Source organism: Piliocolobus tephrosceles, chromosome 11 (genome assembly GCF_002776525.5).
Source record: "Piliocolobus tephrosceles isolate RC106 chromosome 11, ASM277652v3, whole genome shotgun sequence".
In the NCBI taxonomy this organism is placed as follows: Eukaryota; Metazoa; Chordata; class Mammalia; order Primates; family Cercopithecidae; genus Piliocolobus; species Piliocolobus tephrosceles.
Window position 1 is genome coordinate 75,039,168 of NC_045444.1, and position 26,702 is coordinate 75,065,869.

The 26,702-nt window shown below is 34.6% G+C and overlaps 1 protein-coding gene across 1 annotated transcript in view; it reads right to left on the reverse strand.

The window, feature by feature from the left end:
- Nucleotides 1–464: 464 nt before the first annotated feature.
- COL5A2 (collagen type V alpha 2 chain) overlaps nucleotides 465–26,702 on the reverse strand; it is a 148,507-nt gene continuing 122,269 nt past the window's right edge. Inside the window, exons 33-54 of the mRNA XM_023212406.3 lie at nucleotides 26,395–26,493; nucleotides 25,288–25,395; nucleotides 24,947–25,000; nucleotides 22,116–22,169; nucleotides 21,847–21,900; nucleotides 21,378–21,431; nucleotides 20,864–20,971; nucleotides 20,702–20,755; nucleotides 20,127–20,180; nucleotides 19,274–19,435; nucleotides 18,501–18,608; nucleotides 17,277–17,384; nucleotides 16,134–16,187; nucleotides 13,733–13,840; nucleotides 13,132–13,185; nucleotides 11,130–11,237; nucleotides 10,697–10,750; nucleotides 9,564–9,671; nucleotides 7,244–7,535; nucleotides 4,545–4,732; nucleotides 2,871–3,110; nucleotides 465–2,168 (exon numbers count right to left, since the gene is read on the reverse strand). Of these exons, the coding sequence (XP_023068174.1) occupies nucleotides 2,022–2,168; nucleotides 2,871–3,110; nucleotides 4,545–4,732; nucleotides 7,244–7,535; nucleotides 9,564–9,671; nucleotides 10,697–10,750; nucleotides 11,130–11,237; nucleotides 13,132–13,185; nucleotides 13,733–13,840; nucleotides 16,134–16,187; nucleotides 17,277–17,384; nucleotides 18,501–18,608; nucleotides 19,274–19,435; nucleotides 20,127–20,180; nucleotides 20,702–20,755; nucleotides 20,864–20,971; nucleotides 21,378–21,431; nucleotides 21,847–21,900; nucleotides 22,116–22,169; nucleotides 24,947–25,000; nucleotides 25,288–25,395; nucleotides 26,395–26,493 (2,370 nt within the window). The 3' untranslated portion in view covers nucleotides 465–2,021. The remainder of the gene's footprint in view (nucleotides 2,169–2,870; nucleotides 3,111–4,544; nucleotides 4,733–7,243; nucleotides 7,536–9,563; nucleotides 9,672–10,696; nucleotides 10,751–11,129; nucleotides 11,238–13,131; nucleotides 13,186–13,732; nucleotides 13,841–16,133; nucleotides 16,188–17,276; nucleotides 17,385–18,500; nucleotides 18,609–19,273; nucleotides 19,436–20,126; nucleotides 20,181–20,701; nucleotides 20,756–20,863; nucleotides 20,972–21,377; nucleotides 21,432–21,846; nucleotides 21,901–22,115; nucleotides 22,170–24,946; nucleotides 25,001–25,287; nucleotides 25,396–26,394; nucleotides 26,494–26,702) is intronic.

The following is a 26,702-nucleotide window of genomic DNA, read 5'->3' on the forward strand; positions in this document are numbered from 1 at the left end:
CAGTCAAAGAAAACTCACACATGTTTTTAGGCAAATAAATACTCAAATTTAAGATATACAGGTCAAAATATAACCAGTTTGGGGGAAAATGATGTTGTAAACTAAATATTGAAAATAAAACTGAAAACAATTAGGCTAAATTCATATGTGATACACTTTGAGACATATGTCTTATTATTACAGTTTATTCAGTCATGAAAAATCTATTGCTTGCCCTTTTTTTTTTTTATCAATACTACTACTCTGATTGTAGGGCAGAGGCAGTGATAATTGGTGTCATGTTGCCTTTGTGGGTAATGTTGTAGATAGATTTTCATTTATAAGCCAGTACACATACGATGGAAGGTATTTGTTGTATCTTTTAAACAAATGGCAAACAAAGTATACCACCACATCTCCTTTTCACTATTGGAAATGAAATAGATCTAATACGGTCAAAGGAATTCCACAAAACAAAAACCACGGACATGACAAAAGCGTGCATTTAATTGGATGCTTTGCAGAGATACATGACCAAAGTTGTGTGCATGGCTTGTCTTTTGGGATGGTCCCAGCTGTTTATTTTAAAAGAAAAAAATTAAAATAGAGCCAACAAATGCAATTAAGAAAAAAAAAAAAAAGTCTTGAGACACAAGGGGACCTACATGTTCTGGTCTAAGAAGCGTGCAAGTATCACAAAGCATTCCAGATACAGTATGACAGAGGAACAGTGAACAAGCATTGGAACAATGCTCTTTTTTTCAGAAACGGGAAGTCTAACAGTTATGTTTTCACAATGGTAGTGATTAAACCATCTTTATTTTTAAAAAATTTTATAGGAAGAATTTTAGCACCATCATTAAAGGAAAAATAATAATACCTTTTCAGCCCTGCCTATCTCCAGTCTTGAAATAATAACAGAAGCATAGCACCTTTCAGTATCTAAAATATAAACAAGAATAGTAAGTCCATCCCAGCTTCTAGAGATGAGGTAGCTCATGCTAAGAAATGTTGGGTCATATTTCCTATGAAAGTTCAAAGGCCAAATGGTCTAATTCCGATCATCACATTTGATTAGAGTCAGCTCCACAACTGTTTCTAGATCTTTTTCTTCATTATAGGCTTCAGGATGATGAGATTGTACATGTGGAAGAGTCTCAACTTAGAGTCCTTGGACATATGTTTGTAAAGTTCTATATGTCAATTATTTTGCATTCAATATCTTCTTAAATAAGAAAGTATAAATTTATTAAATGGTATATACTAGTGTAACTTCTATCCATATTGATAGATTGAGTCAAGAGGAGAAAGATATCTTTAAATTTGAATGAGAAAGACGTCTAAACTTATAGTCTTTTACAAAAATTTAAGAAGTTGAAGTAAATTCACTTTGTTCTCCAAAATGCCACTGAATATATACTATTGAAAAATTCTATTTAAGACAGTGAAAAACTGGTTTTTTTTTAAGATTCTCCTAAAAGAGTTTCTACTATAGTTACACAATATCAAGACATGTATGTAGGTCTCAATCACAAATTAAACATTTTAAACTCATTTTTAATTGACAATCTTGGAATGAGAGGTCACAAAAGGGCACTAATTTCTATTTTTCAACTGCAGCCAAGCAAAATAAACATGTGTTGTGGCTCTGTATACCCCACTCTTTAAGCTACCTGCCAGGAAGAAGAATTTCCTCATAAATACTAAGCAACTTTTTCATTACACTGAAATAAACTGAAGAAAATGGAGATTTATTTATTCAATCAGTTTACTTTCTGCAAAGGTGGTCATTGTCATTGGTCATCTTAAACCTAAACTGTTGTATTGAAAAATATTTAAAATCAATTAAAACTTGAGGATTGTAAGTAAAATAAATATTCTGAAGGATAAGGAGGCCAGGCACTTAAGACCATATATACAATGCTGATGCAGGATCAGCCACTACTTCAAGAGTCTCAGGATCAACTTCAAACAGTCAGAGTTCTTGTGAATGGCGGTGGTCATTGATGGTGGTGCTCATTGTCAATGTATCTTGGCTCACTTTACACAAAACAAACTGGCCCAATTTCAACGCCGAATTCCTGGTCTGTGCCGCCAACATCCACAGGGGCAAGATCTATGATGGGCAAGCGTGCCACATTCTGTGTTCTATATTCAAAGACAGTCTTGCCCACATTTCCATTTCGCTTCTGAAATTAAATGGTGCAATGGGTTAAACGTACATACAATTTTTTCTAAGTACGTTACACAGCAACCTTCCCAGACAACTTTTATAATGTAAAGGCAATGATTTTTAGAGTACTACTTAAAAAAAAAAAAAAAAAGAATGAAAACATAAAGTGAGATATTAGTGTACTTATGTAACAGAATTTCTTTCATGCTTTAAGTAAATTTTCTTTGTTCTTCTGCAGCTTCCCAAATGGTCACTAGCAACATAAATTATGAAAGCTTTTTTGTTTTTCACAAATGAAACTATAATTCACCATTCAGTATTATTTTTGTTTTATATCTCAATATGCAAGTGGGGAGACTTACAAATTGGTGAAAAACTAAAGTATCTTGGATTGATTACGCATTTTAGAAATAAGGCATTTTAAGCATGGGACTGAGATTCAGTAAGTTAAATAACTTGGAAAAGAACCAAAGAAAGTCTGCAGAAGAACTGGATCAGATCTTAGAGATCCAGTTCTTTCTTTACTATATGGATTCAAACCTCTATCACGCTTCATGTGCTAACACACACTCAAGTTTACCCTAAGGAATGACTATAAACTGCTATTATGCTCATACACAAGGTAAAATTGCCCCCAGTTCTAGTGCTGTAATAGTATTTTTAACAAAAATAATTTCTTTTACTTCAACCAGACCAATGTAGATCAAAAAGTACTTACAGAGCAAGTGTCTTGAAGAACGATATACCGGAATCTAATATTTCCCTCTGCTTTGATATCTAAGTCATTTGCCCCTTTGAGAACCACAGCTTTTTTGAGGTTCTTAGCTTGATCATCCATGTATCCTACACTATTTTTACAGATGTAAGTAATGTTCTGGGAGGCTTCTTTTGATAAAAGGCGCAAGAAAGTCATCTGAGTAATGGCTGTATTAGGTGACTGGTGGTCTCCATAAGCAAACTAGAAAAACAAAGAGTCTTTGTCATACACAAGACTGAAGCGTTTCATAATGCCTTACACATGTATAGATAAATATATAAATTGATTTCAGATAAATCAATTTTGAAGAGTATTACTTTAATTATTGTCATAAAGCAAGCTATTCTACCTGTACATCTAAACATATCTTAAAATGTCTATGAATACTCAAAAGAACCTCTGTCCTTACTAACCCAAAGGGTAATGAAACCAATAATAACAATAATTCACCAGAACAAACATAAGCATTTTTAAATCTGCTTCAATCATGTATCAGAAATAACTCATTATTTTTATTGCTAATTATAATAAAAATTAGGAATTAACTAGTAGTATAAAGTCTTTTTACCCCAACTATTACATAATTGTAGGAAATACATATTAAAAGTTTTCCATGAGCTAACAAAATAAATAATCAAAAATTTTTTTCTAAAGACTCTTTCCTACTCACCTACTTTCAGCTTTGGTTTCAGCACTCCCATTTGAGGGTTTTATTTTACATATCATATTAGCTAAATTACATTTCAACTATTTATATTTAAAATTTAAAATTTTGTGCTCATTAAATAATGATAGATACTAGCTTATCTTGTATACACCCATACTGTTCTCATATAATGTTTATTCTGAATGTGATTTCTAGGAAAAGGTCAGAAGCAGAAGTGAGAAGAAAATTTCAAGTAGGCTGCCATAAAGAAATGCAATATGAAATATTCACATTGCAACAGGCACTGGCAAGGCCAGAGAGTTGTCTGAACACCAGACCATGACAGAAACAGGGTAGACTGGGACTCAGAAAAATATCAATAGACTTCATAACATTACAAAGATGTCTTAAGTTTAAATAATATTAAAAATTTTACAAAATGATTCAATTATTTAAACATTATTATAGCAGTTATCTAATATTAATTTACCATCTATCCCATAGTACAAGACCCTAAACTAAGAATTTTATATCCACATGGAAACTATGGAATAAACATTATCACTCTTACTTTAGCTAGCAAAACTGAGTCTCCAAAAAGTTCGGTGACTTTATAAGGCTCCAAAGTCAGTACGAGATCCTGGTGAGGTAACCAGGTCTCCTGAAGCTGAATATACAGAAATAACTGTTTATCAACTGTGGCAAGATCCCTTCTAGTACACTCCACAGTCCATGTCACATACATTAGAGGAATTTACAGTAAAAATAATTACTTTTCTATATTTCATCAATGAGAAAATTTTTAATTCAAAATTTTTGTTAACTTGACTCATAGCAAAACCTTGTTTATGCAATGGTATTACAATTGTAACTAATGAGAATATATCACTTCAAAATAAACATGGCAAAATAAGCCTGGTTAAAAAAATAGCAAAGTCCTAAATAGTAAAAAGTAAAGAATACAATTTTAAGTAAGCATATGAAATTACCTGAGACCCTCTGTTCATATCAAGACCATACCAAACAGGCTTATTGTCAGGAGATTTACTGGCCCACCAGGTTTTACGTGGTACACTGGATGGGTTTGCTGAAATACATGTTTCTCCTGTTTCCATGTTGCAGTAAACTTTGATTGCATCTTCAACAGAGCCTTGGTTAGGATCAATCCAGTATTCACCTATTTTTCAAAATAGAAATTTTACTAAATAAAGACAATCTCAATCATGATTATAAGTGTCCAAAAAAATTAACAGAGGGTTTGAAAATATATACTCACTGATTAAGGATTATTTTAAACAAGAGCACCCCTTAAGAAAAAAGTAACTGTTATGCATTGGGGGCCTTCCTACATTCTAGTCGCTATTGTAAGGTGCTTTGCCAAACCATGTACTTAAGGCTCAAAACATTCATGTGAAGGAAGTACCATTACCCCCATTTTACAGATGAGAAAACAATACTGAAAAGAGACAATCTATACAGTAAGTGGCTTTGCCAAAATAGATGTGTTCCCAATATTTTAAAGCAAATTAGAATTAGAGTGTAATAAAATAATCTAAATAATGTAATACAATAATGCAAAATAATGTAATATCAAAACCATGAGTAAAGTGAATAAATGAGTTGAATTACAATTAGAATGCTATGAATCATTTCATTGGCTCTTTTTAAAATTAATTTTCTCAAATATAAGAGATTCTTAAAACAGGAAATACCAAGGCAGTGCTTGGTGGTAGGCATACAGTCAAATACACAATTTAATATGCATTTGCATATATGGATGTGTGTGTATATACATATTTGTGTGTATACTATATAAATAGTATGTGAGAATTGCACTTTAAATGAAATGAAAGTGCCAGAATGTAATATATAGAGTTAATAAAATTGCTCTTTCTTCAATGATAATAATTTTAGCTATTCCTGTCAATGTCATTTCAAAGTTAACTTAAATTCTTAAGCACTTTGTAGCTCATTTGTCTCCTGTGACTTAGGATCCCTCTTCTCTAGGTCGTATTGGATTAATTAAAACGACAGAATAAGGTAAACTTTAAGCTTGGTACACGCAACTAGGGCAGAACAACTATTTGATTCCAAAATGTCTTGGAACCTCATAATAATATAATCCCACCAGGAGATATTCCAGAAGTATGACTCACAGAACATTAAACTACATGAAAGGAATTACATATTTAAATAAATTTGGGAAATATATGCTTGATGATCCAACAATATATTAACATTAAGACACTGACAGGTCATATAAGTAAATAAACATTTTGAACAAAACCAATTATTTTCCACATTTCCACGAAATGCTTTTACTCCACAAAAATATCAATATTTTAAGATTTCTGGATGGAAATGGAACTACCATCATGAGACTGGATTATTAATAGGATATATCACCTATTATAGTACTTTTTTTTTTTTTTAAAGTTAACTTTTATTTTAGATACAAGGGGTACCTGTGCAGATTTGTTACATGGGACTATTGTACGATGATGAGGTTTGGGGTACAGATCCTGTCACCCAGGTAGTGAGCATAGCATCCAATTGATAATTTCTCAACCCTTGCTCCCATCCACACTCTCCCCACTGTAGTGCCCTGCAGTGTTTATGATGTCATATTTATGTCCATGTGTGCTCATTAGCTCTTACTTATAAATGAGAACATGCGATATTTGGTTTTCTGTTCCTGCATTAATTTGCTTAGGATTATGGTTTCCCGCTGCATTCATGTTGCTGCAAAGGACATGATTTCATTCTTTTTTATGGCCACATAATGTTCCATCATATGTATGTACCACATTTCCTTTATCCAATCTACCACTGATGGGCATCTGGGTCCATTTCATGTCTTTGCTATTGTGAATAGCACAGTGATGAATATATGAATTCGTGGGTCTTTTTGATAGAATGATTTATTTTCCTTTGGTATAAACCCACTAACAGGATGGTTAGGTCAAACGGTAGCTCTGCTTTAAGTTCTTTGAGAAATCTCCAGACTGCTTTCCATAGTGGCTGAACTAATTTACATTCCCACCAGTAAGTGTATAAGCATTCCCCTTTCTCCAAAGCCTTGTTAGCATCTGTTGTTTTGTGACTTTTTTTTTTTTTTTTTTTTTTTTTTGAGACAGAGTCTCGTTCTCTCGCTCAGGCAGTGGCGCGATCTTGACTTACTGCAAGCTCTGCCTCGCGGGTTCATGCCATTCTCCTGCCTCAGTCTCCCGAGTAGCTGGGACTATAGGCGCCCGCCACCACGCCCAGCTAATTTTTTTGTATTTTTACTAGAGACGGGGTTTCACCGTGTTAGCCAGGATGGTCTCCATCTCCTGACCTCGTGATCCGCGCACCTGGGCCTCCCAAACAGCTGGGATTACAGGCGTGAGCCACTGCGCCCGGCCTGTTTCGTGACTTTTTAATGACAGCCATTCTGACTCATGCGAGATGGCATCTCATTGTGACTTTCATTTTCATTTCTCTGATAATTAGTGATGCTGAGCAATTTTTTCATGTTTTCACAAAATTGACTGTTTCCACCATTAAATTATAAGCTCCATGATATGTTTACTACTTTTATCTCAAATCTATCACTAAGTAGAAAGTCAGTAGCATATTTTGGAATGTAGTTGAGAATAAAACAAACAGAAACAATGGGTTTTGCTCAAATGGGCTGCTGTCTACTCACCACTCTGCTTTGCGGAATGGCAAAGCTTTAGGTCATCACATGTGCGGGCTGGGTGCTTTTTCGAGCCATCGGGGCTGCGCATGGTTTCAATCTGACTACTGAGTGACTTCAGGGTAGCATGAACCCCTGGGTCCGTTTTGTTTTTGTCATCAGGAGCCGCCTGATCTTCAGTAAACTCAGGAAGTGGATCTGGCATGCTCTCATCATAGTGCCCCATGATATCCCCAAGAGCAGCTGTAAGGTGACCAGGAGGACCCGGAGGGCCAGGTGGGCCAGGCTCACCAGGAGGGCCCTAATCAAAAAGAAATTGGAAAGACATTTAACACATTGTTTTGGTTTTACTTAACTGGTAGAACTTGGTGCATAGGGAGTTCCAATGAGACACTCCAATTTGACAGTAAAGGGAGATCTATGACTTGTGCCCTTTTGTAACTAGATGGGGGTGGTCTAACAGGCTGTAATATTCAAGGATGAGAAATGATGCCTAACCATTTTTCAGGCAACATATCTTCAAGTCAGCATCCAAAATAAATAAAGATCAAAGCGCAAAATATTTGCATAGGTGTTCACCTTGAAGATACAACTTATTTTCTGTTAATAGCATGGAGATGTGTGTTCATTTGCAAACTATTTTGGTCAAGGTACAACCCAAATGTTTTAAAAGTATTTTTGGACAGAAGCTGAACAAAGGATGCAGGGGAATAGTGGCTGCTGGTTCTATAAGATTACATGTCAATAACAAGAAAATACCCACAAGAAATACTCACAAGAGAATTATACTCCTACTTCTAAAGGAGAGGGAGAGACACACAGGAAGTCTTTTTATGTGCATTAATTACTATACAGATAAAAATTATCTGCCTAAGCAAAACTGAAGAAATAGTCTTGGCTTTTAGAGACAGGGTCTTGCTACTATGTTGCCCAGGTTGGATTCAAACTACTGGGCTCAAGCAAGCCTCCTGCCTTCACCTGCTGAATAGCTAGAAATACAGGTGTGTGCCAGGGTGCCCAGTTTTCCTTAGCCTTTTAATTCACATAAATGAGGAGCCCTCCTGCCTTTTTGTTGTTGTTGTTGTTTGCCAAATAAGATACACTGAAATGAGAGGGAGATAAGCACAAAAAGTGGCAGAGACTACAAAATGGATCCTCTCTATTAATTCCCTTCTGCACTTCCCCAAGGAAGAACTCAGCAACTTGAAAGAATCAGGTGACAACCTGAAGAGACACATAGTCCACATCTCATATAGAGAGTAAGATCTGGGAGCAAGAACTCTCCAGAAGGCTGGAGTTCTACCATTGGCTCTGCCACTTGTTATATGGCTCCAGACAAGTTGCTTTCACCTTCAGTGCCAATGTTTCCTCACTCTCAAAGGGCTGTTACATAATCTTTTTTTCTTTCTGTCTCTAAGGTCATATATTGAGTCCGTGCATTCCTTCATACTAATTTCAGGGGAAAAGACTTTTTTGATATATATCAAGGACCACTGAATCACAAAATAAAGTCAATCAACAGCCACATAAGCCAAAGGTATTCCAATTCTCTAGCTGTTTCCCATTCAGAGTTAGAGAAATAAATGAGTAGAAAACATTTCTCTTGTCCATAGGAAATATAAGACTATTTGATCCACATAAGAAATAAATATCTGGCTTAACAGTATTGCTATGAAGGGCAAAGGAAAAGTAAGGAAGAGAAGGTAAAGAAGACCAACGAGGAAGAAACACCAGAGAGAGAAGCATAAGCTCATATACAAACATGCACATGAGTACACTTGTGCATGGAAGATGTATGAGGTTTTCCAGACCTGAGAAGCAAGAATCTAACTAACACAGTATACAGCTTTGTATCATCCTCAAGTCAACACTACTGAAACTTTTTAACAAAAAGTTTTAATCGAAGTCCTCCCTGAATGTTGTTTTCAGTGGAGAAAAACTTCAATTTCATACTCTTCATTGTCCAGCATTTTTAAGGAGTTTTCATGAAGTAATAACTATACCTCACAGACATTTAAAATATTGCCCTTGAGAGCAAATCAACATTTTCATCACTTTAATTATAAATACATTATAACTTGTTCTTTGCTCTTATTAGTATCACATTATGCTAATGTCTGGGTAGGCTGGACTCTGATTTTATGTGCTCTAATGTATCTGTATTAAAACACTTGAAATGGTTACTTATATAAACTCTTGTGTGACTTCTAGGTTTGTTTTCAGGGTCCCTTAAGTCTCTTGTCAATCAGGCTGCACAGACATTTCTTGGATGGAATCCGTGCTATTGAAATGAATAGCATTTCTTGCATGTAAACCCTTGTGACTTTACCTCGGGTCCTGCTTCTCCTACACTGCCTCGCACACCTGGAGGTCCAATTGGCCCAAGTGGCCCAGGGTTTCCTTCTTTACCCGAAGGACCAACTGGGCCTGGAGGACCCTGCAAGAAACAAAGACCGCAGTTTAGATTCTGTGAAGAAAAAAATGTTACAATGCCTTTCTCTAATCAAAGAATTATTTTACATATGGAGCTGGTACAGTGATTTCTAAGACTCATTTTCTTACTGATTAATAAATGAACTTCTGGTACTTTGTAACATTTATGATTTCATGACATAAGAATTTTCCATCATCCATGCATGGTAAAAGACAAATATGAGTTTACATCTTTAATGGACTAGTCATCTACTTTTATTGGTAGTAACTTTCATTAAACCTCACATATTGTAAACTTAGAAATTCAATTAACTTGAAAGAAGAAAATGACAGAAGTTGGAGTGTTTTAGTGAAATTTCTGTGCTTATGCCTCAGAATATCACCATGGACTATTATTTTCAATTTTATGTAGGATTTGTTTACACTGTATTTAGATACACCAGAATTGCTTTGAATTATTTTTTCTAATTTTTTCTACAAAATGTTTTCTATTTTCCTAAATAGTTATGTACATCAATTGTCTTATGCCATCAATGACTTATTACAAGCAACATTAATACTAATGGAGAATTTCTAAAAGCTTCAAATATTGGCTTCATTTTATTATTTACTTCCAAATTAGCCTTATGTAAACTACTTCTGAGGAATTATCACAATTACTTAAAAGGCAAAATATATTCAGCTTCAAAATCTGTCTCCACTTCATAGTAAATCCTATTATACCATCTTAAAAATTGAAAGTTTAACAGAAATTTTAATTAACACAATGTAACCAAAAGAACTAACAGAGGAATATATCCAAACCCTAGCTAAGAAATTTTAATGCGGGCCCATGAGGTAATATATCATATTTCATGACATTTCTACTTAAAATTAATTGCTAAATAGCTTGTCTCATATGTGTGTTGCCAACCTCAGAGATGAGCCAACTCCAGCTTCAACACCATGAAAATGATACTCAAGCATTAGCAGTACATCAACAAAGGCATTATTACTTACACTTGCAACTTATTACTTTTTGTTACTTACTCTTGGACCAAATGGTCCAGGGATTCCAGCACTTCCTTGTTCACCATTTGGACCCTAAGTAGGAATACAATAAAAAATGTTGCCAAAATATTTGGATCCTGCATTGTGCCATTCTCAAAAATGTGCTATCATTGACTTTAGCAGCATAAACTACTTTGATAAAGTCTTCAATCTCTGCAATGTCTACATGAGTTGACCAATGTTAAAGACATATCTGTAGGAGTAACAGTGCATATAGCTTTTGCTTTATTTCTCCCCTACAAAATTATAGCTTATTATTGGCAATTACCATTTGTTATTCATCAAGATATTCTTTGAACTGAAAAGAAGATACAAACATATCCATCTATTTTATAGGCAGATAAATGTTCATGTCAAGATACCCGTGTATTTTCAACTGGAGGGCAGAATAACACTTAAAGGAATAACTTACAGGAGGGCCGGGAAGACCCTGAAGACCAGTAAAGCCTCTGTGGCCCTTCTGACCTCTGTCGCCTCGGTCTCCATGATCACCTTTGTCACCACGAGGTCCTTGGGGTCCCTAGAAATAGAGATACGGCATGAAAATTACTTGCTACCTATTATTGTTGAGACTACAATTTACTAAAATTTTACCTTTTATAATTGTATTTACTACAATTTTGAATATGGTATTTTATATGGTTACTTATCTAAATAGTGTTAGACCTAGAAATTTCTGTTTATTTTTCCCAAAGAATGGTAGGTGATCACTGAAAAAAGATATATAACAATAGTTTTCTAAATACTCATTTTTAAGTATTTATCTTACATTCATACTAAAATTAGATATTTTTGTTTGATCTAGCCTATCTGAAATGTTTTTTAAAGATTATGTTCCACAGATTTAGTTGATATTATATATAAAAATATTGCCACCATATATAGATTCTTTTAAATTAAAACATTTCATACTTGCCATGTGTAACAATGAAATGATTTTAAATTTACATATGCAAATAAACTAGCTGGATATGACAGTTGCAACTATATTAAGAAATTGGCAAAAACTTGTTTGAACAAATTAAACAGAAATATCACCTTTAAGCCACTTTCCTCTAAAGAACAAAGCAACTCTAAGTTATCCCATATCTGCAACATCTGTAACCAAATCCAGTGATCTTGATGCTGAGAAACTACAAAGAAAGCCATAGCTAAGGATCTTATTTTGGGATAGAAGCTACACCCAGAGAAGAGGTGAAAATTATCTGATCAATCTCAGATGTTTTGTTATTGTTGTTAGTGGTGTTGGTTTGGTTTTATTTCAAGTCCTGGGAAATTAAAAACAGCTCCAGGGAATCGGTGGTTCACAGTAAACTGACAAGTGACATAGAGTCATCTACCATAGAACTGGCTTCTGTTGCTTTTAGTGTTTTCCCAAAAGAGAATTGGATCCCTATTTATCTGATTTTGGAAGATGACTGCAATCAGCAAATCAATTGGCTCTCAGGTTAACTTTTCCCTTATTGTTTTGATTTTGAATTTGTATTTCCTAATTATCATACAGTATAGGAACCCATTTATAATAAAAATAAGATGATTTCAGTAGCTTTTACATATTTTACATAACAATGTAAATTTAAATACTATCAAAATCAGCCTGAAGTTTTTCATAATGTTCAAAAGGTTCTTTTATTTGGGGGATGACCCAAAGTTTCATCATTAAAAATAAACTAAATCAGAAGTCACCTATTTGAATTATTAACTACAATGTATTTATTCACAGAAAACAAAATTACGATGTGTCTATAACTGTTCAAAACACTGTTCACTTGACATGCATGCAACTATAAAATATTCACCAGTCAAGCTCAAATTAAAGCTTAGAATTATTTAATAATATGGCCATGATTTTACAAGTATAATTGTTCTTTTTGAGAACACACATTGATTTACCTGATGGGCATGAAAAAGCATGTGACCTATTAGATTGCACATGAGATGATTCATTCATGGTAAGACATCTACATAATAATGTTAACCTGAAAGTGATTGATTGCAAATAGCACAAAGATCAGAACATAGAAAGAAAAATCTCGTTGAAAATGAAACATAATATTTGAATAGTGCTTTTCAAGTTTACAGAGAGCTTTCAAATCCATTTTCCTATGTAGCTTTTAGAATAGCTCAGCGAGAAATACACTATAATCCCTATTATTTTAGGAGAAATCTGTGACTTTAAAAGCCTTCATGATTATTGATAGAATTCATGGTTAAATTCAGAAAAATTGTGTTAAAATTATAAAAATAAACTCATATTATTTTAAAAAATGAGTAAACTCATATAATTTTTAATTAATATTTTTGTTCAAGCTTGAGGAACTTCACATTTTTCGGTTATGAATCTTATACTATATTTCTTTGGGAGTATATTTTATATAAGAAAACATTAAAAAAAACAAACAAAGAGAACTTACAGGTAATCCACGTTTCCCAGCTCGACCAGGTGGTCCTATAGGACCCCGAGAACCCTACATTTACAAAAAAAATTGGCATGCAAAAAAGATATTCACATATTATATAGATACAGGATGTCAAAAATATGTTTATAGTTGGATGCTTTTATATATATGTGAGTGTATGTGTATAGTCTTATGATTAATTAACTGAAATCAGGCAAATGTTTATCTGTAGATAAGACTGTGGTCACTATAACTTCAATGACACTTTTATGGTCAATTTTATTCATCAACTTCATTGAATAAGTATCACCTTAGTTGAATACAGTAAGACATTACTCATTTGCATTTAACATGATGCATACTTATTACATTCTCAAACTACAGCATTTTCCCATGATGGAAGTCAAAGCATCAGTATCTTCTATTCCCTCTTAGAAATGAAATTTTGCCTTTCAGACTACGAAACATATACTAGTTCATAATTAGCTATTTACCATTCATTATTTAGAGTTCTTAACAAAGTGCACATGTATGACTGTGTGTGTGCATATATGCAGCTTATAACATAGCATATGGGTGTGCAAAACTGTCAGTGTGAAACTGACTCCCTCCTTACCGGATCTCCTCTTTGTCCTGCATCTCCTGGAGCACCCACAGGGCCAGGAGTTCCAGGAGCACCCTGAGAGCCTGGCAGACCTGCAGGTCCAGGGTCTCCACGATCACCCTGTCAAGAGTAACCACGATATTATTTTTTAACATTTATTCTAAACAACAATATTCCATATGCTTATGTTATTCTTATAGTATTAATAATAGGGAAAATATACCCTTTAAAACTTATTTTTATTTATTATTTTACTTAACTATTTTACTTATATTTATTAATTAACAAATCAAATTGAAAAGAATAAAGTTATTTCTCCCTAATTTCAGGTCTCATCCTTTCCCTCACCTACTCCCTATTGCTTGCACAATCAAGATCATTGGGGTATAGGAGTGATCACCTCCAGAATTTATCATGTTTTCCAGAGCACCAATCTTTAAGCTGGAATATTGGTATACTTGGAATACACAAAGACTTTCCAAAGACTGTGAAAACAAAGAAAATTTTAAGGAAACCCCTTCCAGATTTTCCTCTCCTGTGTATTCTTTCAGAAAACTAAATTTTGATTATCCTTCCTTACTTCCCCTAAATAATCCACCTTCTCCCGTTTTGCAAAAGAAAAGCAGAAATCATACCATCTGCAATCTTATTATGATTCAATGTCCCAAGGAATAAATACCTCTAGGCACTGAACTAAGGGACTTTTCCAGAATGCACTTTACTTGAGTATAAAGCTACTAAGGACTTGGAAAATAAAGAGGCTCCTTTTTATTTTATCCAGATGACACAATTATGACAAGGCTCCAAATATTACTTGTCTCCTTAAGAAGTCAGAGGTGAGATAAGTGTTATATGAACATGTCTAAACATAAATATTTGACTTGAAAAATGGAGTCAGACTATATTTTCTGACAAAAAAAAATTGTCTTATTTGATTGATAAATTTATCAACCTAGATAAACTTCGGCAATTAGGTTACAGAACGGACACATAATACATTGAATAAGCTAAACTAGCAACTTCAAGGTTTTGGAAAAAAAAAAATACTTGCCCGGGCACAGTGGCTCACGCCTGTAATCTCAGCACTTTGGGAGGCCAAGGCAGGCAGATCACGAGGTCAAGAGATCGAGACCATCCTGGCCAACGTGGTGAAACCCTGTCTCTACTAAAAATACAAAAATTTGCCAGGTGTGGTGGCACGCACCTGCAGTCCCAGCTACTGGGGAGGGTGAGGCAGGAGAATCACTTGAACCCGGAAAGTGGAGGTTGCAGTGAGCCAAGATAGCATCACTGCACTCCAGCCTGGCAACAGAGCAAGACTCTGTCTCAAAAAAAAAAAAAAAATTACTTAAAGCACTTGTACATTTACAGTTTACCAGGAATCACCTCCTTTGCAACTATTTAAACTTGTGATTTTAAAAAGGTGATGGCAACTTAAAATAAGTATAGAGATTTATAGATTTTCATAATTATTTCAGCAAAACCTTTGAAGATGGTTGCACTATATAATATAAATTGACGAAGGAAAAAGCCCAAGATGCCAAGAGAATTTGCAGTCTGTGAACTACAGTAGATGAGCGGACTTTAGCCAAGCTTTCTCCAAATCCTTTCTTCCCCTTTTTTTCAACATGAGGTTGAGTGTCTATCCTCTACTAGAGTCTTTAAACATGTCTTTTAATATACAAATGCCCAATGGCATATGTATTAATTATATTTAAAGCATTTGAAAACGGAGGTTCAGAAAATCTGCTTAAGATTACATAGCTAATTACTTAGGGAAACAATATTCCAAATCAAGTCTGACTGGCTCCAAAGCTCATTCTGCTACATGATGAGCTTTAATTACATCATAGCAGACTTTGGAGTGGGGAGTGATTTTGCCTTCAGTGACTGATCTCAGCAGCCTGAGACAATTGTGCAACTGCCAGGAGGGACTGGGGCTTCAGAGAAAGTTGAGGACATGTTCAGTTCAGCACATTCTAATTTAAAACACATCATGGAATATACAGTGTTTAAAAAGCCACATGGCTTATATTCTCATAGGGCATTCGCTTTAGATGGTGAGTGGAAAAATTTAGACATTACACAGCACTATTTTGGCTTTCATACTTTTGTTAATGAGTTTAAAATTTGGAACACTTCATATATATCCTCATCCAAAGCCTTTATGTTGAACCAAAGATGGAATCAATTTTATCTTTCTGCTCTGAAAAAATACCATCTTAATTTGTTACACATTCAATATCATTTCATTTACAATATTTAAAAATTACGGCCTTACAGAAACAGTTGTTATTCAGAAAAATCAGAGGTGCATTGGAACTATCAGGAAAAATGATGGTTTTTAGTGTAAATTAAAAAGATTTCAGATTTGCATGACTTTAGATTTTATAATAAGTGAAATGGCTCTTACACGTTCTCCAACGGCACCATCCCGTCCTGGGGTACCATCATTGCCAGCTGGACCCTATAAAGAATAATGATTTGAAAAACTACTTAACTGAGTAATGAAAAAAATCCTCATTCCAATTGTCAGAAAAATGACATCATGTTTTACACTTCTGTTTTATAAACTGTAAATTAGCATTTATGCAAATGTCAGCAGAAGAAAGGTTTCTACCTCTTTTTCATTACTTTGAAATACTGTAAAATTAACACATTCTTACTTAATCCATAATCTTCATTTATATTTCTTCTTTTGAAAAGTGAAAAATCTACAAATATTTTGAAATTGACAGCAATTACATTCTTGCCACTTTGTTTTGCTTGTATTACCAATGAAAGGTTTTTCTTACATTTGCTTCTTAAAATTATTCAAATAATATCCTTAAAGTTTTGAAATAAAATAACTGTGTTTCAATGATATTAAACTAAGAAATATATAGTCTTCCTTTTCTGTTTTACTGTGTTTTTTTCATAAACATGTCTTTACTATTTGATCAAAAATTGTTCCAAAAGCTATTGATTCTTTCTTTCAATAAAATGTTACATTAACTGTTTGATGATTCACTACTTAAAACGCTGAACAGAGGATATTCCAACCTTTAACTTCTCAAATTGCCTATCGAACACTGATTTCCTCCCAAAAGTGCCTAAAGGAACATAATATCCATTACGTTACTTTATAGTGATATTTAAGTAAAATGATCTCTACTAACTTTGCCCTTTTCACAAGCTGGAATACCTATATTAATCCTATCACCAAAAAACTTGGCAATTTGGATAAATATGCCATTACAAAATGAAATAATAACAAGGGGAAAGATGAATGGATGTGTCTTTTTACCTTCAAAACAGTTTGGCAACAGCTTAAATGAACTAAAATACTTAGCTCCAGACTGGATGAAGGTCAGTGCAAAGACACTGATCCTGTTACCTTTTCTTTATGTCATCACTTAGCCAACTCTCTAGGGAAGTAGAGTACATCAAATAACATTACTAAGAAACTTTCGTAAGGTCAAATACGCAATCAAATTCTAAATCAATTGCTAAATGAAAAAATTGTTCCCATGACACCGGATAACAACAGAAGAGTTATTTTCACTGTAGTACTCACTTCTGGTCCAGGTTCCCCTACAGGACCATTGGAGCCCGGGGGTCCCACAGGTCCAGGTGGACCTTTATCTCCTGTTGCACCAGTTGGTCCTACTTTTCCTGGTGTTCCCTGAAATAGAAGTATAAATGTCAAACACTTGTGAAGAAATTGAAGAAGGCTAGTTCCCATAAAGGCTAAGTTTTCAAAATGGTGCCTCTGGGCTCCTTCTATAACAATAATTTTGCATTATCTTACAACACCCATGTAATCATAATGCTTTCTTAGAGGCATGCCCACCTCCTATGAGACTCCTCTTGACATATCTAAGGGACCCAAAACCAACCATCCGTTGCCACCAGCACAGGTGTACATTTTGGGTTCTAATCATGTGTACCATAGTTGATTCTGGCTGCCCTTCTGAAATTTGAATCACTCTTATCCTTTTTCCCCACTCCGCTTTGTCTGTTCATTTTATTTCTATATTCTGATACTTTGATCTCACTCTTGAGAGATCTTACTTTCACGGCTTTGGTTCACTTCTGATAACAATAAGACATCCCTTAGCTCCTACTTTGTTGGTTTCATATTTCTACCCACATGTCTCTCAGTTCCAAGATCCCATACATCTCTCAGTCTATATTCCATACGAAAACGTTATTAATTTTTTTCAAGCACTGTAATCTTAAGCAATAAAATGTAGTCTCTTCAAAGCTAACTTTGAATCAAAGTTTTATCCATACTTCAGGGAATATAAAATCCTAAAGTACCCTCCAGGGAACAGAGATTACCTTCAGATCCTTCTTCAGCATTCCCTCCACATTCACCTCAAATATTACTTTAGCGCAACTATGTCTTCCCTTTGATGGTTTACTGTGAAATATGGTGTTTTTGTTAAGCATGTTTACTTAAAAAGACACTACCTACTCACCAGGAGATTATCCCCTTCCTCTAGCTCCAGGGGATCTTTTTAATCTTTGAAGAAGGATTTAAAGGTCACCAAAAATCCATATCCTTATTTGCCTACTTTTCTAGTCTCAGGGTTAAACAAATATATATTTTTAAAGACTTTTGTTTTTAAATTCTTAACTACTTAAGGTAGTTAAGATTTTTAAGATACTCAAAAATTAATGTCCCTACGATACTGTTTAAATCTATTCATCAAGCAAAAAAATAAAATAAAATAAATTCTCTAAGCAATTTGTATTGCACATATGAGATAAAATATTGACTGAAGCAGCTACTCACCGCTGGGCCTGGTAGGCCGGGCATGCCTCTCTCCCCACGTTGCCCAGGCATGCCAACAATTCCTCTCTGCCCGGTCGTTCCAGCTGGACCAGGGGGGCCATCTGGACCCTAATGTTGAGAACAAACTAAAATCAGAAACTATCCAGGGTAAAACTGTACCCAAGGAATTTACAGTAAGTTGGGTGCGGCTTTATGGGTTTTTTAGTATGAAAAAGAAGTTCTCTGTTTCTCAAAATCATACTACATATGAGTAGTTATAAATTGTCATCCACACAGAACCTCTAACATTATTTAAAGGTGAAAACAGCTCATCAGTTGGAAAGAAGCTGAAGATTAATGTGAATACTGACTCAATAAAAGAGGTAACTTTAGAGAAATACTTTTCCTTCTTTATAAAAAGACAAAAAGAAAGTTTAACAATAAAGAAAAAATAGTTATCTAAACACAACATTTAAAGGGATTTGCATATAAAATATAATATACATATATTTTTAAAGTTATTCATACATAATGAACATTTAACTAATAATTTTTTGGTTTAGTTTTTAGATACCATATCCATTACTGTTATTTTTAAAATCTATATATATATACACACATTTTTCCTAAATCAGAGAATTGTAAATTAAAATCTATAGGGCACAATGCACTTTAAAAATTTAGGAATGTGCCCAGCACAATATTTAGGCATTTTTGTGGTACTGATCATTACGGGTTTCTCTTTGTTAAGTATCTCAGTTGACGGTGGTCTGGAACAAATATACCAAACTTACAGGTTGCCCATCTTCTCCTGGGTCCCCTTTGTCTCCTGGGCCACCAGGGGGGCCAGCTGGTCCTCGATCTCCCACGCGCCCATGAGAGCCAGGGTCCCCACGAAGACCTGGAGGCCCCTCCTTCCCGGGTTCCCCTAGGGGCCCTGCAGGTCCTGGAGCTCCCTAGTATAACAAAGAAAGAAACACCCAGGAGGGCAAAATGGAAGCCAAGTAACAGTGACTGACATAACATTGTCTGCCTCAGATGCAGATGTTCAAGCCTCACAGGTTCATTGTGACTGTTAGATAATCAGTTATTCAATAGGATTTAAACAAAACAAAACAAAACAAAACACATCTGTAGATTCATTCCCCAGGGGGAAAACTAAATATCATTTGCAGTCAATTCCCTTTGAATAATTTTTTAAAGAGCGGTGCAACTCACTTGAATTTTCAAACTTATTTAAGCCTCCACTCCAATGATGAATATATAATACTTTATTCTGTGATAATTATTTATTCTTATGATTTGATCTTATAATGAATGACATTTATTAAAGAAAGTTTCATAGTTGCATCTTAACTGAAGAGAATGATTATTAGCACACAATACTATAAGTATTCAGTATTTAAACGGAATAATAATAAAACAATGGGGCTAAAAAGAACTTGCAAATTAGCTCCTCCAAGAAATACTATATTATTAAGGATGATTTGCTTTGCTGAAATGCCAGTATGTATTACTGGAATAAGAGTTGTTAAATAAGAAAACGTACCATTAAGAAATTAAATAAAATAATAAATATAACTCAAATGTATACATGTGTGCGTAATTATTTCACTATCAGTGACTTGACTCACTAAGTTGACTTACAGCAGGGCCTGGAGGTCCAACTCTGCCAGCAGAACCAGGAAATCCTGTAGCACCCTAGAACCAGAATATCATATAAGCAATTTCTAAGGTAATATAAATTAGTTACATGTATTTTCCTGAGATTTTTTTCACAGGAAGACTGAAGCCTTTAGATTGCCTTTCACATTGTAAGCAATAATTTTTTTCTTCGTATGAATCCCATATTTTGGGGAATTAATCTAGATTAACTGGTAGGAAGGGTACTATTTTCCTTTTTCCCTGCAAGTAGTACTAGAGTCACATTGATATTTTATATAATTGAATTAAATAAAGTGCTTTCACATTATTTATTTACTCTTTTATATAGGTAATATGTTACTTACATTACAGGTGAGGCACCTGGGTCTCCAAGATTACAAACTTGATTTTAACCCAAATCTCCATCTGAGTTAAGTGCCCTTTGCACTATAGTACAGTTGATACAGGTAATAATTTGCTATTTCAGCCTCAGATGGAAATTATCTTTTACATGACCAGGAAGCACTAGAAAACTAGAATTAGCTGTGCATACTTTGCAGAGCATCAAAGAAACTTACAGGCGGACCTTGGGTTCCTCGACCACCTTTTAGTCCAGGAACACCATTAGGACCCTAAATAGAAACAAACACAAGAGCACTGTAGTGAAGCAAAAGAGGCTGAATGTACACTCCAAACATGGGACACTTGACTCAAGTTATGCCTTTTTCTTGTTAACTTACATGAGGGCCAGGGGATCCTGCTAACCCTTGTGGTCCAGGAGAACCAGCATCTCCCTTCTGTCCTGGCTCTCCAGGTTCACCTTTTACTCCAGGCTGTCCATCAGGACCCTATAGGAAATCATACAAACAAGCAATTGATTATACGACTAATAGACAAATTACTTTAGAGTAATTATTACTAATGTATCAATTAATCATATATTGTGAAACAGTGCTTTGTAATCAGTATTAAAGCATAGTAAAGGAAAAAAAGTACTCTGATGAGATCTTTCAAGACAGTATAAAAAATAAGCTATCCCACTGCATTTTTATTGTAACAAATAATTATAGAAGCTCAACTAGCACAAACTCAAGTTTTGGCCAATCTATAAAAAATGTATTGAAAATGAGAATATTGTCTAGAAAACTGTAAACTTTCCAGAATTAATATGACTTCAAAACATAAGACAATAATCATTAAACTTATAACAAGATAAGCGTTTATTTTTAAATTAGGGATATTTGAAAATCATACCTGGGGTCCGGCAAAACCAACAGCTCCAGTTGGGCCATTTTCACCTCGAGAACCCTAGAAGGAGTCAAAGATTACTGTAGCTTTCACACATTATTCTAAACAGGAACAGTATTTTAAAATATGATCATATAAATTTGATAGTTAGACATGTAAATATAGAAAAATTACACATATTGCTTAAGGAAGGACCTTAAGGATTACATAAAGATATAGGTCATAGAACAAAATTCCCAAGGTCAGAAGTCTCAAAGGAGCCTCCAAATTATTTAGTAAACAAACTGCCTAACTACATTTAACAGATTGTATAGCAGATAATTTTTAAGTTTAATCAGAAAAGCAAAAGCTAAAAACCAGGAAGTTATAAATAACCTAAAACCAGTAAGCATCATTTTATATAAATATCAGAACAAATGATGAATTGTTGTATTGCTCAATCTCACACTAAAGAACACCAAGTACTGTCACTTACAGGATTGCCCCGGGAGCCAGGAGGGCCAACTAAACCTCGAGGACCAGGTTCACCCTAGAAAGCAGATTTTAGATGGTTACTGTCCAAAACAGTGGCTAAATATAATATAATTTTAGGATATTGGTCACTGTGTAGGGGGAGACAGCGGAAAAGAACTCTGAAATGATCCTGCCCAGATACCATATGTTATAAAATGAAAAGATTTATGAAAGAGCCACCTATTCAGGACTCAGAATTTTGAGCGTACAAACTAACAACTTGTGACTTACCTTTTCTCCAGTAGGACCTGCAGGACCTGGAGGGCCCAAAGGACCTGGAAGACCCTGTCAATTAACAGAACATAGGCATATTGAGGTAAAAAATGCACAGAAATCTTCATGCTTAAGCAAATACACAAAACAAAAAGGACTATTTTGTTATAATTTGGCTGTTTTTGTAAATCATTATCTATAATAAAAGATATAATCTATATATTTTCAAGATTTTTCTGTCTAGTTTAATACTATTTCCACCATATTTTCACCCCACAGTGTTTTAATCTCTTTCATGCAACTTAACTAATGCATACCTAAAACTGTTTTCAGGCATTAGCACTAAATTAATGCTAAACTACAAAAATATTTCTATTTCTTAGCATAATTAGCTTTGCTAATATCTATTTGGACATTTGACCACAAATTGAAAAGAGGCTTTCCTTCTTTTGCATATATTATATTCTTAAATTATAATAGCAAAATATCACTTTATTTTTTAAAATTGAAATTGTGTTAAGGCATTTTAGGTTTTTTCTATTATTATTATTATTATTATTATTATTATTATTATTATTAGGCACAGGATCTCCACTCTATGTTGCCCAGACTGGAGTGCAGTAACTATTCACAGATGTGATCACAGCACATGCATCTTTGAACTCTTGGCCCCAGACTCCAGAGATCCTCCCATTTCAGACTCCAGAGTAACTGGGACTACAGGCACAAGCCACTATCCCTGGCTTAGTTTTTCTCATTCTCTTTTTTTTTTTTTTTTTTTTGAGACGGAGTCTTGCTCTGTCGCCCAAGCTGGAGTGCAGTGGCGCGATCTCGGCTCATTGCAAGCTCCGCCTCCCGGCTTCCGGCCATTCTCCTGCCTCAGCCTCCCGAGCAGCTGGGACTACAGGCGCCCGCCAGGACGCCCAGCTAATTTTCTGTATTTTTAGTGGAGACGGGGTTTCACCATAGTCAGGATGGTCTCGATCTCCTGACCTCGTGATCCGCCGGCCTCAGCCTCCCAAAGTGTTGGGATTACAGGCGTGAGTAACAGCGCCCAACCAGTTTTCTTCATTCTTTTGAGATGAAAAGGAAAAGTGGCTAAAATTTACAGCCCAAAACCCCAGCTGCTTTGAAATTTATGGGCATAGGAGAGCTAACACTTAAAGGATAGTAAAGCTAACACATGGGGACACAACCTGAGTCTTCTTGAGGCGTAATCACAATCTTGAAACTGCGGGAATGTTGGAGTCCTCTCTAAAACAAGTTCTCTATTTTATAACTGTGTATTGCCTCTTCATGTGCAACCCAAATATTCTTTCATCGTTTAATTTCTGTATGTATAACTGAAGAAACTTAAGGAACAAAAATGACTTTAATTTTATAGTTGTGACAAGAACATAAGAAATCTGTGTTCTTATAGTCTCTGGATCTACAATGGAATGATATCATTCCAATAATTTATGTAATATACTTCTTTAAAGGATTTGATGAAATATAAATATCACTTCATTACTTATGTTTATAGATATTTTATACAGAGAAAACATGTTATTCATTTTGTCCCTACTATTAGATTACAGTAAGTGCTTTGCTCTGCTTCTTTCCTAAAACAATGTAGTGTCCTCATTAAAAATAAAGCAGTCATTGCTTACTTCCTGATCCTATCACATTGCAATTTCAAAGTTAGTTCATAGGCAGAATAGATATGTATTTTGGATTTTCCCTTAAAACAAACTGCCAATGCATTATTCCTATAAATAGTACTGCACTACTTATGCATTCCAGGACATTCATATATAAAATGTTAAAAATATACCAGATTTACTTGACCATTTTTGAAATATTAAATTAAATATTAGATTTAACTAAAAGGGAAGGTATATCTTTTGTGCATAATTTGTTTAAAAAAGTGGTGCATCCTTAATTAAATTTGCATAAAAAGGACTAATTACCCTTAAGATGAAAATTTTCTACTACATTTCACTGTATTTCCTTAATCTAAAGCTATTATAACCAATGTATTAACAATGACTCAATGTGCAGAACCAAATAGCAGTTCTCTTTTATTATGTTACAACTGCTATTGCCAGGGCACACGTGACAACTAACAGCAAACCATGTCATACTGAAACAGAAACCATTAGTCAAATATCAGGCACTATTCCAAAAAATGATAGATGTTTAAGCCATTGTGACTAGCCACTCTTACATGAAGAAATCATTTATGTCTGAAAATATATTGTCCTTTGAGTCTGACTGTCCTTGGAATTGTAAATGCATTCTAATTTCAAAGACCTAATGCTTGTTAAATGCCAATTTCTGACATGACATTAAACAATGCTTTGAGGGCAACCATCCTTCTTGACATTCTGCTTATTCAAACTCTTTATTAATGATAACATTAATGATAATTCACTGTGCAGTAAATTCCTCACCCCAACATCCAATATACTGAGAAACATTTATCATAACTTGGGTGACTCCACAAAGCTCTACTTGTCTATGCTGGAACGAGGTATTGGCCAGCTCACTTGATTAGCTTTTTAACAGAAATAAACCTTGTGTATGAAATAAAAAGATGATAGAGAAAGATAAAGAGGGCCCCCACCCCCTTAAGGCACTTATCTCATAGGCACAATAAATATGTTTTTATTTAAGTTTCATTAAATTCAGGGCAAGCAAAATGAATAACCCATGGTTGAATCACAGCAGATCTCACATGCCATTATTCTCCAACTCCTGACTACCAAGGAAACATGATTGACTTTATTTTGGAAAGTTCTGGCAAACTCCTATGATACTGTAATGTTGGTTCCTAGCCCAGCTAGAAAAGGAATGTTTTTACTTACTCTCGCACCATCGTTTCCAGCTGTGCCTTCAGCACCTTTTTCTCCTATGCCACCCTGGAAAAACACACAAAATACAATTGATTCATTTAATTGTCTCTTTCCCACACTTGTGTGTAAGTTTCATGAGAGTGAAGGCTATTTGTAATTTTCCTAGTTGTATCCAGTTGAACCTGGGATGGTGCCTCACACTGTGCGCTTTCTCAGTAAATATTTATTAGAAGAATGAATAAATGAATGACTAGTGACTCAGGATGGTAGAAATAAAAGCCTCCTCAGGAAATCATTTTCAGTAGAAAGTCTGAATAAATGAACTAAAAAAAAAAAAAAAAAAATGTACTTACTCTGTCACCCTTGGGGCCTGGAGTTCCTGCAATTCCTCTTTCTCCTGGCATACCTTGAAGACCTGGTGGGCCTGTATCTCCAGGGGTCCCAGATGGACCTGGACTGCCCTAAAATGAACCAACATTAAGTGACCATACCAATATATTAAGATTAAACTGATGAAATTGCTTTTTAGTGGGTCAAAAATAGCTGTCAGCAATTTCAGGTAGTTCAACTTAGTGCTTATATTTTTCATCTGAGAAAGTTTCTCTGAGTGAGTTGATTTTTTTTGAAAGTAAAAAAATCAGATTTTCTTTTTTGATTGTTGGTTTATATTTTTAACTTTTCTCTTAAGAGGCAATTGAACACTATTTCAAATAAAAAAGATAGAGTTGCCTTTTTTTCCTTCTGTTGGCAACATAATAGAAGATACTAAGAAAGAAAGACATTACAATTTGAGAAATATTTCATTCTCTTTAATAAAACTGATATTTGATATTAACCTGGTTTTCAGGTTAATATAGTGTCTAAATTGTAGTAGACCGTATCAATCACTCTAAATCCTGAAAACAATAAGGGGTCTCATGTCACATGATCATGAAAAATTCTACTTCAATTGTTTATACTGAAGTTGGCCACATTATCTTCTACCAGTCACTAAATGGCACACATTTCTGCCTTATGATGCATTGTATTTTCAGATTTCAAAAGTTCTATATTTTCACATATGTAGTAAGCAGAACTGTGAAACCTGACACAAGGAAATGGAGCATATTATCAGAAAAGCCTCCTAATAAATTACGCAATTTTCTATTTCTTTCCTCTGCTTATTCATAGAAGCCACTAATAAAATGTACATAAACATTAGGAATGTGTTTGTATATGGAAATCTATTACCATGTGCACTAAACCACAATCCCCATCACAGAAGAGAGTCTTCTTTTTAGCTGACATTTTAGTTGCAAGGAAAAAGCCTAGTAAGCGCTCATTAAATATTTGTGGAAGAAGAAAATGATATAATCAAATTATCTTTCAAAAACAAGACAAATACATTCTTGCACCATCATGCGTTTATTGAGCAGTAATTTTAAAGCCTTTTAAAACACTGAGATCACTATGACACTTACTTTTGGGCCATCGGGACCATGTCCTCCAGCCATTCCCTTCTCACCAGGGAGTCCAGTTATTCCAGGTTCTCCTCTTTCCCCGGGATTTCCTCGTTCTCCCTAGCACAAAATTGTGATGTCAAATAATCTCAACACTTGATCTAAAAATAATTTAAAATGTTTCTGAGAAATGGCTTCTACTGGTGAAAAATTTAGAAATGAGACATTACTAAGTCTCAATTTTATAATTTAGTGATAAGAAATAAACTTCAAGTAAGGATATGCTAGCTTCATAGCACAAAATATTTCTCACAAAATTGATTTTTATC